General features: G+C 41.3%; 1 protein-coding gene across 1 annotated transcript; it reads left to right on the forward strand.

The window, feature by feature from the left end:
• Positions 1 to 873: 873 nt before the first annotated feature.
• LOC106886837 (EF-hand calcium-binding domain-containing protein 6-like) lies at positions 874 to 11,481 on the forward strand. Its single transcript, XM_014940070.1, has 7 exons — positions 874 to 1,271; positions 2,336 to 2,542; positions 5,073 to 5,159; positions 6,186 to 6,304; positions 7,898 to 8,125; positions 9,970 to 10,043; positions 11,252 to 11,481. The coding sequence occupies exons 1-7, from the start codon at positions 1,056 to 1,058 to the stop codon at positions 11,479 to 11,481; spliced, it is 1,161 nt and encodes a 386-aa protein (XP_014795556.1). The 5' UTR covers positions 874 to 1,055.
• The last annotated feature ends 4,088 nt before the right edge of the window (positions 11,482 to 15,569 follow it).

Raw genomic sequence — 15,569 nt, forward strand, 5'->3', positions numbered from 1 at the left:
AAATCAGGAAATTTTAAAGTGATGCAGTGAATACTATCTAGTGATTCTTCAGATAGTTGTACAGGCTCTTGTGTGTTGGTGTATGTAAAATTTTGAAAAAGGAAAGAAACATTCCTTTAGAACAGATCATTAATTTAGCATTTTCTTATCAATCAGGAGTAGGGTGTAGTGAATTGTCAGTGTGTACCTTTTTCTTCACAAGTTTTCCCCATTTTAAAATCTGTCGTGAATTACTCATCTATATGGCTCATGCATTGCAGAAGACTTATAAAATGCTCAAGAGGCTACAAAAGATGCTTAGTCTCTTTTTTTCCCAGAAGCAAGGCAAAAGAGGTTCCTGGAGTATCACTGCAGAATGAGCAGAAGGAATCAGATCTGGAATGGTAACCAAAATAGCTGTTCTATGGCCTAAAAGGACATTAGCCCTTCAGGACTGGAAGTGCAAGGGTGCCCTGCTGGGAAGCTGGCTGTCGCCCTTTCCTGATCCTGCTGGGGCTGTGAGATAATAAACTTGTGGCAATGTGAAGCTGCTGTTTGTGCAGGACTGAGCCTTGCCAGAACAGAACATCAGGCAAAATAGTTTCAGTGGTGATGCTCTGTTAAGCCAGGAGTGTTTTGATGGTAGATCTGAAATAGCTCAGGTCGGTTCAAACCGCAGGAGGGCTTAAAGGAGATGGTCTAGTGTGCAGTGTTTGTGCTACACAAAGATGTAACAGATTACTTTCTCTGACACTGTCTGCAGCTCCTGTGTGCCCTCACTGAGACAGCCGGGCGGTGTGACAGCGAGTCACGACTTTCACAGTGCTCCTTTCCTCCTCCTCCTCCTCCTCCAGTCTGATACACCACTTCCTCAGAGTAAACCAAACAGCCACCACAAAAGAAGGCTAAAGCAAAAGAAAAAAAGCCTTTCCTCAGCTGTGCTGTGCTTTCTTCAGCAATGGCATCTGAGGCCATTACTGTAATTTGGGTGGACACCACTAATCCTGCATACAGATATTGGACTTTGTCATGTTTGGGCTGTAAATAATACAATTGCAGAGTTTCTTGTTTCATTTATGTTACATTACTGTGCTGTTTATCAGATACGTTTAATACCATCTTTTCAATGTTTGCTAGACTTTGATTTCATTATCGCAGATGCCAGATTGAAGGGGCCAGGACCTACATTATGTAGCAGCCCAAACCATGGAGTAAATGATGCTAAATATCATTACATGGCTGCTGAAGAATGTCTCAATCAACTTAATGATAAGCTGATGAAAGTCTATGGGGTAAATGTATTGATCCATGGTTTGCTTCGGCAGTGAAGCTGGTTGTTATTTCGATACAAATATTTGTTTTAAAAGTTGGTTTGGGGGGCCTGTCAGGGAAGTGACTCTAAAAATTACGTTGGATTTCATGTCTTCTGTGTTCTCGGAAACTTCCAGTTCAAATACATTCAGCTTTCAAGGCAAAAACTTCTTCCTTTTTTTTCCCCCCTAATTGTCTTCTCTGCAGCCTCTGCCAGGAAAATAAGATCTGAGTTATTTTTTCCCATCCTTTTGTGAGCATAGCTATTAAAGAATCTGCAATTAGAAAAGAATAACTCTGTACTACTCATTCATGGAACAGACCATCTATTCATGAGAATGATCTTTCAAGAAGATGTTCTTAGTCCCTAAAGTTTGCAAGACAGGGATCTTAAACAAGAGATGTTTTCCAGCTTTTCTTATTTATTTCAGCTTTTGCTTATTATTTTCTGTAGTTGCCATTAGCAGGTACTCCTTGAATTCCCACCATGGACATGCACAAAGTAAGAGAGATCACTTTTTACAAAAAAGCTGCAGTCATTACCCTTTTGCTCAGTTCATCCTATCCCCATTGGACACGTCTAGCAAAGGTGATCATATTGATCAGCCTTACTTCAAATTTCTGAAGAACTGCACCATTTAAAAGGTGTTTGAACATTTTGCATCTATTTTAATGGGAGAAGCTGTTCAGCTGGTAGATCAATTGCTCTCAAGTCTGTCTTCATTACAGGTTTTCTAAGGATAGGCAAGGGTAGAAATGAGGTACCTCTACGTATAGTACTGATGGAAAGTGGAGGTCAATTTGTAAATTTGTATGGGGATGGCTTTTTGATGGTCCCTACTTTTGCTCGGTTCTGTACATGCCTAAGATGAAAGCAGTAAGACTGCAATTTACTGTGGACTATCCCAAGTAAGGCAGTACTATAAATGCTTCATATTCTCGAACTGCGTTAAAATATTTGCCTGTTGTCAAAACAAGTCTAGAGCAAACATTTGTTATTTATGTTTAAATATATGTAGTTGACATGTTAAATATTCCTTGTTAGGACACCTATTCTGCCTTCCATGAAACAGACAGTAACCGTAACAGTATCATCAACATGCCTGGCTTTCAGCTATTCTCGGAAAGCTTTCTGCTTCATCTTGGAGGAGAGGAATTTTTGTGCCTACTTGGTTTGTTGGGAATGAACCTTACCTCCATGTTAAATTACCAAGAATTCTGTCAACTGTTCCACACCCAAGAAACTAAGGAGGTAGCTTCTCAGGTTATGCCATCTTATAAGTAAGAAAGAAAAAATTGTGGAGTACCTATAGTAATCTGATCTGTTTACAGAAGTGAATATACTGTGTGAAAATTTGTATTGGGTACAATGAAAAAAGATAGTATTAATATATGTCTTTATCAAGCTGACGTTGGGTAGCTTTACCAAGTTCTCAGTGGTTTATGATTCCATTAAATCAGGTACTGAATCCAGCACTAGGCCAAAATGCCAAAACTACCCCTGGAGACTGCTCAACTCTGTAAGGTCAAACATACATACTGGTGCCTGAATTGGAGCCTTAGAGCTGAGCCAGCCTCCAAACTGGACAACTTTGCTGCATCTTCCAAGCATGCAGAACTGAGGACATGGATTGCGAATCGGATGTCATTTTGGATTGAGGAGCAGCCAGGATATTACCTGTCTGGCACAGTGTCTGTCAGTTCTGAGACTAATATTGTTGTCAGTGGACATTACAGTAGTCCATGCTCCAGACCTTTATGCTACCAGGACACCAACATTGTTGTCAGTGGACATTACAATAGTCCAAAACACCATGCTCCAGACCTTTATGCTACCAGGACACCAAGAGCAGACAAGACAGGTGAGGTGCACAGAAGCACTATGGAATAGGTGGAGGACAGGGAGAATAGAGCTGCAGCCTCCCTTCTTGCGAGAAGTGACGCTGCTTAAAATGTCTGGAATTTTAAAGTTTGAGCTTTACTTCAATGACAAGTAGCATTTAGGCACTAAAAAATTCGTTCTAAAGACTCAGTGTGAAACTCTGTTTAACTATGCAAACAGAGATAAATTCATAAAAATAATGACAAGATACAGCAGGACTGAAAAAGCTCCTGATCAGCAACTCATCTTCGTTGTGTCAGTGAGGATGTGATACACACACATAGGCTTATTTCCCAGTTTTTATTTGTCTCTTACAGCATTGCTGTTGGCTCTGTTGTTAGTAATATTTATCTGCTTGGTTTGGTTTTCTTCTTTTTTTTTCCTGAATTGGACAACTGAGCGAATCAAGGACATGAGTCTAAAACAAGAAAGGAAACTGATGATGATTGAATCTTGCTATCAGTTGGAGTCTGAGACCAATTACTGCCGCGCTCTCATTTCTGTTTCAGTTTGGACTTAGCTAGAAATTGAAGCATTTTGAATTGAGCTCCAGAATTTCCTCATTTCAAACATTTTTACTGTTTCATAAGTCCAGCAAGGAAAATGGAGTGATTGAAATCTTAAGAGCACCTGCATTTTCCCACCTAAGTGTTTAGACTATTTTTGTTGGTCGATTTAGGCTGATGGAATCATGTCTCAAGCTGTGGGAGGGGGGAGAAACTCAGGAGGTTCCCAGGCACCTAAAGCAGATTAATGAGGCATTCATGTTTCTAAATCCAAATGGAGGCCTCAGCAAAGGCTGTCAAGGTCCTGAGCCCCAGGAGCCCAGAAATCCAGAGTCAGCAGTGTTGCAGTTCTCCAGGACCTGAGTTCAGGTCTGTGCGTGCCATGGGTGGCACAGGAGCTCAGTGGGTAGGTCAGATGTAGTTACCACATCTCGCCTGGTCTGCAGAGCAATGTTCCTCTGCCTTTTGCTCGAGAAGCTTGGTCCAGGGAACATATTCTTGAAGCGTGGCTGAACCAGGCTCTGAAGCCGTATGTCTGCAACATTTCCTTACAAAGCAGTAGCTGGAGGAGGAATGGGTACTAGGATATAGCATGAGGTGGGCAACTGTACTTTAAGAGAATTTAACAGCCTCTCCTCAGTTTTCTAACTGGAAGTGCTTAGAAAAGCTAAAGAAAATTGGGCACCAAAAGAAGAAGGGCTGCTCTTCTCAGGTGAAGGAAGATGCACTGTTTCAAAGAACAGTGAGACAAGGTCTCCTCAGCTCTCAGATAAGTGTGTCCTTGTGTAGCACATGGAATTAGGCAGCTTTCTGTGTAGTGTGACAGTTATCCTGGATCCTAATCTGAGGCACCCATATTCCTCTGCATGCTTGGATTCAACAAGAAGCACCAGGCCCCTTAACGTTAAGCACATATAATGGTGGATGAATTTGCAAATGTGGGTCTTACTCCCCAGACTTACTAGCCGTGCCTTGGTGACTCATTTTGATCTACGTTATTGACGTAAATCAAGGATAATCTTCCTGGAGTCACTCCAATATATAATTGTTTCTGAGATAATTAACATTTCCTTCTATGCGTATAAACAATCCATGCTGGCTCTTGAGTTTGAGGAAGGATTGAACAACACTGATTTGAAAATAAATAGGGAATTACAAAATTTAAAACATCTTCACTAACCTGCAGCTAGGGAAATAAGGCAGTATTTAAAGAATTAAGTTTACACAGATGTGAAGTAACAGTCTTTAATGGGTATCTTAGAAACTAGGAAAAAACCACCACTACCATGAAGAACAACAAAAGGGAAGGAAACTTGAGGAGATTAAAGATCCCACTAACATAAAACATAGTTAGTTGTTATTTTATTTTTTTTTCTTTTCTGAGAAAAAAACAGATGATAACGGATGCAGAGCTAGCTTGTGATCACGCTCATTACTACCTTGTTATCAAAGCAAGAACCAGATGGCATGACCTAGCAAGGGTAAGAAGAATGTTTTCTTTAAATAAATAAGTGGCACTAGTAGATTTCAGAACATTATGCAATGTTGATCTTCAGATTCTATAAATATTCAAAGAGGCCCATTGCAAAATAGCTCATTAATGATAAAAACTTACTATATGATTAAAAAAAAAAATCAACAGTTCGAATAATATTCAATTTTTTTAACTTTGATTACGTAATAGATGTTACAGTTACTTCTAAAACTTTTTTCATATTTTAATATTGTTGATTTTATCTAATGTTTCTGTTAGTAGCAGTGGTCTTCATCTGAGTGAGGCCTCTTTGACATCATGCTGTACACAAACACACACCTACTCCCATGCTGACACCCAGCGCTGCCCAGCACAGTGAATCTTTGATTGTGATGTTTACGCCATCTAAAAAGACTCTCACAAAACTGTCCTATAAAAATTATTTATACCTTTTAATCTTTTTTAACTTGTTGAATAGTTGCAGTATTTGGGCAAAAGAGTAGCACAAGGAAAAATGAATATTTTTTTTTCACTAAATGTCAGATGATAGTACTGGAAGTCTCAGTTTTCAAGAAGAATGGTACAAAAAACCAACAAACCAACCAAAACCCAAAGCAAAATCCAACTCACATTACCTATAGAACAAGTTGGGGAGAAAATCTGCAGGTCTGATGTTTTCCAGTGCCTTCATCTTCCACTGGCGTGCTTCAGCTGCGGGCATACCCACAGCTGCATGCATGCTTCTCATGCTCATATTCCCTGTGTTTGCCATCAGTAAGAAACTTTCCACACAGACTACATCATCTAAACACCTGTGATGTCAATCCCAATTCAAGCTTTTGAGAGTTGCACATCCAAAACAGAAAGTAGGAAAGAGCAAAAATCAAATGAAAAAACATTAAAAGATGAAATACAGACGTGCATGATTTTCTATTTCTTTCTCAATTCCCATTATTCATTAAGCTTATAGAGAGATCAAACATTTTGTCACACTTGTTGGTTCTTGTTAGTGATGATTTCTTTTACGTTCCAGAATTTTCAGGAATTTGACAGTGAAGGAAATGGCACGATACAGCCAAGAGACTTGAAGAAAGTCTTGTTCAGATTTGGCATTCCAATCACCCCGGAAGAATTTAAGCAGCTTTGGGCAAGGTATGACAACTCTAAATGATTAGCTCTTGCAATAATGCATCTTTTATAGGATTACGGAGCCTTTGGTAGTGCAGTGAATGACAATAGATTACACCACACAAGAAATCTTTTAATTTGTTACGATTGTGACCTCAGATCATGACACTGTGTTACAGGACCCTATGTCTTACCATTCTCAGCTCAAGAATGCAATCAGATCAATCCATTTCAAATGAATTCAGAGACAGAACTTTCTCTTGACTTCAGTATTACTCAACCCTTTAATTTAAGATACATTCTCTTCTTGGATGGCACATTAGGTCACTGGCTAAGTTAACTTGCTTTTCATTAATTTTGTTTATACACACAAATGCCTACCTGAGTTTGTGAGGGCTGAAGGTCAGTTCCAGGTGTTTTGGGTCAGGTGGGAACTGCAGACAAAGCTTCTGTCGAGGAGCTCTATGGACAATTTATGTTACCTACTTGTCTGAAGGCAGTGCTACCAGCCTCGGCTTTTCAGAGCAGTAAATTTACTTACTGTATTTTCAACCTAAATAAAAATGATTCAATCAAAAGAAAAAACGCTACATACCAAATACATAACAAAAGAAAGTAAGGTAATTTCATGCTGTGTAAAGATGGCAAGTAATATCATGAAATGTTTTTATAGACTAGTAATTTGTTGTGAAGTGGGGGAAAATACTTGTCTGCCTTCAATAAAGAGAAGCTGTGCTATAAACTGTGTTTGAAATGGCATAGATGTCAGCTGTATGTGACATTATATAAAAAGCTACCTTCATTACAGGTCTGTTAAAAAAAATAATCACTCTCTCTAACATATAGAAGCTGAGTGTATTGCATTTTGGTTTCAAACTGCATTAACTATATAGTTTTTTCTTAGTGCTGATTCATCTCTGAATTATTTTCTACTCCATTAGATTTTACTTTCCATTCTTATTCCTTATGGATGCCATGGCACATTGAAGAGTATCCTTTTCATGCAGTTATCTGCTGCACAACTTCGCTCCCATCAGCCACTCCTTTTATAGAATAGCTCAAATCTCTTATGTGCCTGGTATGCCTGTAACTTGAATAAAGGAATTAGACTGAAGCTGAGGCTAAATTAGGCATTACCATGCATCGGAGCACTAGCAGGGGGAGAAATTGCAAGGAAAAAAGCCTATGGAATGGTTTATACTTAAGAAAATATGAAAAGTGTTTTTGAAGATAAACCTGTGTTTTTGAAGGATGATTACAGTTCTGGGCATCTCAGACCTGTGTCACCAGTTTGAGACACTTGAGACTCAATTTTTGGGACCCCAGTTCTCTGCATCTCAAGTCAAATGCTGAAAAGCAGAAGTACTGAGGGCTGGAGAATAGTCTTGATAATTTGGTCCTCAAGGTAGTCTTTTCAGAATCAACTCTGTGATTACAATGCATAAGCCCTATCTTTCGAGTCTCGTATAAAGTCACTTGCTCACTCTCCGTGTGGCAGGGCACCTCTATAAGGAAGGGAAGTCAGTGAGATTTAAACTGTTAAGTCACTTAAGGACATCTGCAATGCCTTTCTGTGAAGAACGCATGAATATTTAACGAGAGCATTTCTTTTTCAAGGTATGATACAGATGCAAAAGGATATCTTACTCACCAAGAATTTTTACAGAAACTGGGGATAGAGTTTGCACCCACTGACACAGGGCTCAGCAAACACATCACGGAAGACAGATACGCACATTTACAAATGCATTATAATAATCAACAAAAGAAACATTCAAAGCTGGAAGAGCAGCAGAAACAGCAAACTAAAGCTCTGCATGCAAGAGAAATTAAAAAGCAGATCAAGTAAGTTATTTATGAGCTAGCATATAACTTTTTGTGTTTGTATTTAGTTTGCTAAGATGAGACTGTGTACAATAAAAATGTAATTTTACCATAGAAGGCTCTGAAAAGAAGTTTCAGAAGGTACTGGACCAAGCTTATACATAGTGTTATTCCCTTGATTTTCTGCAGATAAGCCTAGCTCAGTGTGCATTGTGAGACTTTTTTTTATATATATTGTCCGTGGCTTATTATTTTGTATTTTACAGACTTTATGGCAATATCTATACTGACAAATCCGAATGTCCAGAGACATTCCTAGACCTAGTCATCTATGCTGCTAGACTGCCAAAAGAGTCCTCATCATGCTCTGGCCTGTGTCAGCTGATGTTTTTCCCTGATCACTCCCAGCACTGTTTGGGAGCAAGAATGCTTCAAGGAGGGTTCCTAACAGGCAGTTTGCAGGCAGCTGCTCCCTTTCGGCAGCTACGAAGGTTCCCTAGCAGAGATGTGCCAGCTGGCCTCTGTGCCCGGAGCGATCCTGGGCCTCTTTATGGGTATCATCTCAGCTTGTGGTTCCAGTCCTAACGCTGCTGTCAGCTCAGACTGAGCGAGAAGGGAAGGGTAATGATAGGACAAGGGGAAACGGTTTTAAATTGGAAGAAAAAAGATTCAGATTAGATCTCAGGAAGAAATTTTTGACTGTGAGGGTGGTGAGACACTGGAACAGGTTGCCCAGGGAAGTTGTGGATGCCCCATCCCTGGAGGTGTTCAAGGCCAGGCTGGATGGGGCCTTGAGCAACCTGGTCTAGTGGGAGGTGTCCCTGCCCAGGGCAGGGGGATTGGAACTTGGTGATCTTTGAGGTCCCTTCCAACCCAAACCATTCTATGATTCTATGATTCTAAGAGCAAGTGCAGTTGTGTTGCCCTGCAGGCCTCTTCTTCTCAGACTGCTGCGGGCGACGTAGACTTAGACCTTACCTGATTATGCTTAACAGGGGCTCTTCTTGCAGCTGAAATGGATGGGCATGTAGGACACTGTGGTCCAATAGCCTGCTGGATGAGGGCCAAGTAGCAATCACAGTTGGTTTCACATCCCTCTAGCAGCCAGATAAATTGTTAGTAAATGCCTTAGTAGATTCAGCAAAAAACAGCCTTGACAAGGATGGACGCTGGCTCCATATGACAGAAATAAGCAACTTGTCTCCAAGCAAGAGGACTCTCTGCCTCAAACAAAAATCAACACTCACGGAGTTAATAGGTCACTGCTCTGGAGAAGAGCATTTGACAAACAAATGACAAAACGATATCCTTCTCAGACCAGAGTCTAATGATCCATGCTTGCCCTAGTGAGTCAGCAGTGATTAGTCTGCTACTGCTGGAGGATTCCTGCACCTGCCAGCAGATTAAGGCAGCAGGAGAATCCTCTGCCCCAGTACAGTGCTGTTAAAACTTTATATTTCCAGGTTGTGGATAGACACCACCTGGATGCTTATAATATTTTCTGCTTGCACTTTCACTCTTCTCCTGGACTGCTTTATTTATTTATTTATTTAGGAGTGTAAACCCTCAGGAGCAAAAAAAACATGTAAAAATATTCCCTCAAGAGCACGCATTTCCTCTCTTTTGTGCTCAGAAAGTGTCTGGAAGTTGTAGGAACTAATAAATTATTATTGATAAGAATGATAATTCCCCATGACATTGTTGGTAAAGGTGATACACTCATAAACAAAGAAGAGCAGCCTTGTCTTGCAGATAAAGAGGCAGCTTGGGAAATCATTAGACAAAAAACCCCACAAAACACAGAGAGAAGCCTGTAAGCTAAGGCTTTTGCTTTTTACCTTGCTTTTTTAAATTCTGTTTTTCAGGATCCCAAATAGGCTGAAGGAATCGAGGGCAAAACTCTCTTTTCAGTACCACAACTCTCCCACCTGCATTGCAGGTCTCTGGCATAAACTGCATTTATGACACCCACAGGTATCAACGAGTGTTCCACCTGTAAAAAATCGCATAATATACAACAGAGATGGTTAGGCAGCTGCTGTGTTGCAGACATTGCTCATTACTGATCTGAAACTTGGGCCCTAACAGTCTTATACTGGGCTCTTCTGCTCCATTTCTTTTACCAGCCCATTGTCTCTAGTCTTACGCATGGACGAAGAGCTCTTTTGGTCAAGAACCTTCTATTTCTTTCCTGTTAGGTCAATACCAAGTGCAAGGCAGCCCTGCCTCCAATGCTATAAATAAGAAGCAGCTCTGCAAGTAAGGAAGATGCTGTGCTGCAAGCAGAAATTATGCAGTGTGGCTCAAAGATGCAAATACTCATCCCGAAGCAGCTGGAGAGTAATTAAATCAATGGGGAAGACATGACGAGTAAAAATAAAATAGCCATGATGTGACATGCTGGCAGGTCCACATCATTTAGAATTATTTACTTTTCAGAACCTACCATAACAACGACTATGTATAGCACTATGTATATGGCAATTATGCACACAAATGCATACACAGGAGCACAGAGCGATTGCTTAACTGCAATTTGGAGGAAAACAGAAATTGACAGACTGGGTCAAGTATAAACTGGATTCTTAGTTACCTGCTAGCAACCGGAGCCAGATATTTCTGGTTGAGGTGGAACAGCCTTCTATTAGATGGATGTGGAATATTCTGCCCCCTGCACTATGGCCGTCTCATCCTGGGCAATGACAGGGTTTGGTTTAAGCCTGCAGATGGGACTTTTATACTCCTTTCAGAAACTATGTTCTAATTATTTGTTAGCTTCTGGCTTTTCTTGATTTATATATATAAGATATCCAGTTCTGCACTTAATCTATTGAAATTTCTGGCATCTGCAGCTTCCTCTGGGAATGAGTTCACAGCTTAGTAGTTTGTGGTCTGCAAAAAGTATGTCGTTATCAAATATTGCCACCTATCAGTTCCAGCTGAATGTTCTCTTCTTGTCTCCCACACTTTCTCACCCACCTCCTGGCTGGTGGGAGCAGTCCTGTGGTAGCAGTTCCTGTCTGGTTTTCTCCCTCAGAAAGCTGGAAGTGCAAAAGGAGTTTAACCCAGGCCTCTGAACTCCTCAGATTTCACATAAGGCTCTGGAAAGCCATAAATGACTCTTAAGCCAGAGTCATTGTCTGACAGATGAAATCCACCCACATGGTGGCTGTGAAGGCAGCGATCCAGCCAAGTGTCAGCCTTCAACTCCAGGACCACGTAGGTCAGCTGAGATGCAGGAAGCCCAGGTGGGCATGGTGCCCAGCTACCGTAAAGGTCAGCGGAAGGAGATCTGCTCTTGGTCAGGAAAACGGACGCAGCGACTGCAAAACCTGACCTTGGTGATCCACGTGGGTCTCAGCCTCCACTCTCAATGAGTGGGAAAATTGATTCCTTTCACCTGTCAAATTCGGACTTTGGGAGGAAGCAGTTGCCCGAGGTGTAAATTTGCTGGTTATAGGACCCCCTTGAGCAGCACCCACTCCCCCTTCTGTGATCTTGCTTAAGTCATAGAGTTGTCCAGGCCAGAAGGGACCTCCTAAGGTCATCCAGTCCAACCTCCCCGCAGTCAGCAGGGACCCCCCCAACTAGACCAGGTTGCCCAGGGCCTCGTCGAGCCTCTCCTTGAATATCTCCAGGGAAGGGGCCTCAACCACCTCCCTGGGCAACCTGTTCCAGTGCTCCACCACCCTCACAGTGAAGAACCCTCTCCTAATCTCCAATCTAAATCTGCTCCCCTCCAGCTTGAAGCCGTTGCCTCTCGTCCTATCACTGCAGGCCTTTGTAAACAGTTTCTCCCCAGCCTTCCTGTAGGCTCCCTTCAGGTACTGGAAGGCTGCTATTAGGTCTCCCCGGAGCCTCCTCTTCTTCAGGCTGAACAACCCCAGCTCCCTCAGCCTGTCCTCGTAGCAGAGGTGCTCCATCCCCCTGATCATTTCAGTGGCCTTCCTCTGGACCCGCTCCATCAGGTCCATGTCCTTCTTATATTGAGGGCTCCAGACCTGCACACAATACTCCAGGTGAGGTCTCACCAGAGCAGAGTAAAGTGGCAGAATCACCTCTCTGGACCTGCTGGGAACGCATCTTTTGATGCAGCCCAGGATGTGATTGGCCTTCTGGGCTGCAGCTGCACACTGCCTGCTCATGTCCAGCTTCTCGTCCACCAGCACCCCCAAGTCCCTTTCCTCAGGGCTGCTTTCTAATACCTCACCCCCTAGTTTGTATTGGTGGCGAGGATTGTTCTGGCCCAGGTGCAGAACCTTGCATTTGCTCTTGTTGAACCTCATGAGGTTCACCTGGGCCCACCTCTCCAGCCTGTCCTCTTGTTTCTATTTGTGCAGCGGCTGCATCCAGCCCGTGTCCTTTCTTCTGGCTTTCTGCAGGGGCTGTGAACCTCACCCTAACAGCTCTGGAGCAGTTTCAGTGCCCTGTGATTGCACACTGTGAGGCAGACAAAAGCCCTGGACATCTTACAATTCAAAACATACTGCTGTGCGCTCTTCTTTTTTTTTTTTTTTGCTTTTGTTGTAACTCACAGGAACAAATCGCCCAAATTAGAAACAGACATTGAACAGTGGCTCTCCAGCTCTTCAAGAAAAATACAAAACAATTGCAAGAAAATATTATTTTTTGGCAATGTAGCTTGATCTATGGTTTTAATCCTCATTTTCTCCACATGCATATTTACTGCTGTGAGTGGAATAATTACTGCTTGGAAATCTTTTATCAGTCCAAAACTGTTGAATGCCTCAATTTTCCAAAAATATGAATCTCAAAAACTGTTTTGATTTTACTTCAGCCTTTACTTTCATTAGGAAGATTTAAATGGAAGATAATAGTGGTGATGAAGAGTGGCACTGCAAGTTATGTATAGTTGAAAAGGGTTCCAGAATTTTTCTGCAATGAGGGATACAAGGTGGACTACATCACACTTTGAAAGCACACCCTTGCAAGATGGAAGGAGCAGTGCTAAATAGTCTTCTGGGGCTGGAGGAGATCAATCTGCAGTGAAATCACAAACTGCCTTCAGGATGGTTTTGGCTTTTAGGCTGCTGTATCCTTCTTCCTAGGTCTGATTCTTTTGGTATCTTGCTGGGCTTCGGTACCCATCCTCCTCCGCTGTTGCCCATTTGCAATCACTGGAAAGCTGTGGGTTTTAAGCTGTGGCATATTACAGTAACTCTAAAAACAGCAAACACTCTGTCAGGAGATTTTAAATTTGAGTCGCTGCTGGGAAGTCTATAGGCTTCTAAACATAATACAAGTTAAAACCCAGAGATGTAATTAGCAGATTTTGGATCTCTAGGGTCTCGTATCTAAGAGGAGGTTGAAGGAGTCTGAGCTGGTTAGTCGGTAATTAGAATCATGGAGATTCAAGTGAGTAAAGCCAACTTGAGTGCAATGCAAGAGCTCTCTGACCGACGTGCACCCTCTGCAGCACACTTCTATGCTCTTTCCAATACAAGTTTTGCTTTGAGTGTAAACCAAGTACCACATGGTAACAGAAGCAGAATGTGAAAAAGAGGAGGGAATTAACTAGAAAAATGAGATTTGAAAGTGAGAGAAAAGGTAATAGCTCTTTAGGGGATTTTAGATACTCTGAAACACATTGGCAATATTGCAGTGTCTTTGAAAAGTTTCACATTTTGTTTGAAAGCTATATACAGTGGCTAGATTAATCATAAGGAAGCTCACAACTCTTTTCTGGAATATTACAGGAGTAGGAGCTATCAAAGTTTTTAATGGCATGAGACCAAGCCAGGGTGAGAGGGCAATCCATGCAGCTACAGAGAGAAAGTTGAAGGAATATTGCACTCCCAAGGAAGCTTGAGCTTTTGAAAGACGCAGGTTTCATATGAGAATGCAGAAGAAGGAAACCTTTGAAGAATTTTTGGCTGATCTTAAAATAAAGGGTCAGTCAAGCAGCTATGACGTTTTGAGAGATTCCATTTTAAGGGATCATATAGTGATTGGAATCAAAGATCCAAAGATACAATAAAGATCCCAGAAAAGTAGGATCTGAAAAAAAAAATAGGAAAATGTGTTTAGTCTATCTAGGACAAGCATAATCACAGTATGAAAATATCAGAAGAGGAGCAGGACATGTTGTCTATCAGGAAAGGAAACTAGAAGACAGTTTTGAAGAAACTTTTCAGAACTATCTGCAAGTAGTAGCAAAAGTGAAATATATGAAGACTCACATTATGTCCAGAAACTTAGAAATTTTGCAGCAGCTATAGGAAATACAGCTATTTTGCAAGACCTTGCAACTGGAAAAGCAGAAACAAAATACCTTCCATACCCCCAGATCTATGTGAAGGTGCACAAACCAGCAATACAACAAAACACCACAGAGTGATTCTGTGCAAAAGCTGAAGAAGGATGCTGCAGACTAAGAATAAACACATATAAGCTAAAAGCTGGTGCTCAATGTTACCTGCAGGCATACTGTAAAAAATTTGGCTGAGGAATCTCTACATACAAAGAAAGACTATTGAAACTGAGGGTGTCTACTGAGAATCTAATTCCTACTAAAGGATTGTATGAACTTCAATTGAAAATTGAAGATAAAAACAGTAGTTTAAGTTTATAGGCAGAAAGAGCTAATATTTTGTCCAATATATGCCTAGCCCTGGGCTTGGTTAAAGCAATGAGTCTGAGGTAGGAACCATAAACACAGAAGAGTACCCAGAAATCTTTTGTGTTAAAGTAGATCCAGAATATAAAGCTGTATTTTCACAGCAATGTGTGCTGGTAGGAACAATCCTTTGGTCCTGGAAGAGAAGCCTGTAAAGGAGCTAGATCACGTAGGAGAAATGATGGGAAGTTTTAAAGTGGAAAAGGCAGTTAGCAACAGGAAGATCAAAAGGCAAGTTGCTGAGATTGTCCTTACATCCAATGCAGCTAAGTATATGTTTCTTGACAGACACTGTCCTATACAAGACATTTCCAGGTAGAAGGACTGCATATGTTTTTTTAAATGTTAATAAATCTTTACACAAATCGCAAGTTCAGATTCTTCTGCTGAATCCAAAGAAACTCCTTTGCATGACATGAGTTTAACGCTGTGCATGTTTTACACCACAGTACAGGAGATTCTGCTTTCAAAGACTTCCTCTAGGCTTAAAGTTCATTCTTGTGTTTTCACAGGAAAGTCCCTTTACTTGAAGCAACTGTGGCTACTTAAATAGGTACTGAAGATGTTGAGTAGGGAGAAAACCAGTAGGGAATCTGAAAAATGGATCCAAGAGGGCCTGAGAAGTAGGATTAGACAGAAATGCAAATGTAAGGGCAGAGAAATAATATAAAGGATTAACTGGACACAAGATAAAACAGAGTCATTACAACGATGCCATCCACAAAGATTATGGGGGTGTCCAGAGGCCTGTTAGCACGTGAATGTTACAGGAGACATCACATCACACGGGCAGTTTTTGAGTTACTACACAGAATGGACCCACTAGGC

The sequence above is a fragment of the Calidris pugnax genome, unplaced genomic scaffold (assembly GCF_001431845.1).
Source record: "Calidris pugnax isolate Ruff unplaced genomic scaffold, ASM143184v1 scaffold36, whole genome shotgun sequence".
Classification (NCBI taxonomy): Eukaryota; Metazoa; Chordata; class Aves; order Charadriiformes; family Scolopacidae; genus Calidris; species Calidris pugnax.

Excerpts from the sequence above, each read along its gene's own strand:
- LOC106886837 (XM_014940070.1), top strand. The coding sequence starts at position 1,056 with ATGTTACATTACTGTGCTGTTTATCAGATACGTTTAATACCATCTTTT. Across the intron at positions 1,272-2,335 it reads AGCTGATGAAAGTCTATGGG|GACACCTATTCTGCCTTCCA; the intron begins GTAAATGTATTG and ends ATTCCTTGTTAG. Across the intron at positions 10,044-11,251 it reads CTCTCCCACCTGCATTGCAG|ATGAAATCCACCCACATGGT; the intron begins GTCTCTGGCATA and ends ATTGTCTGACAG.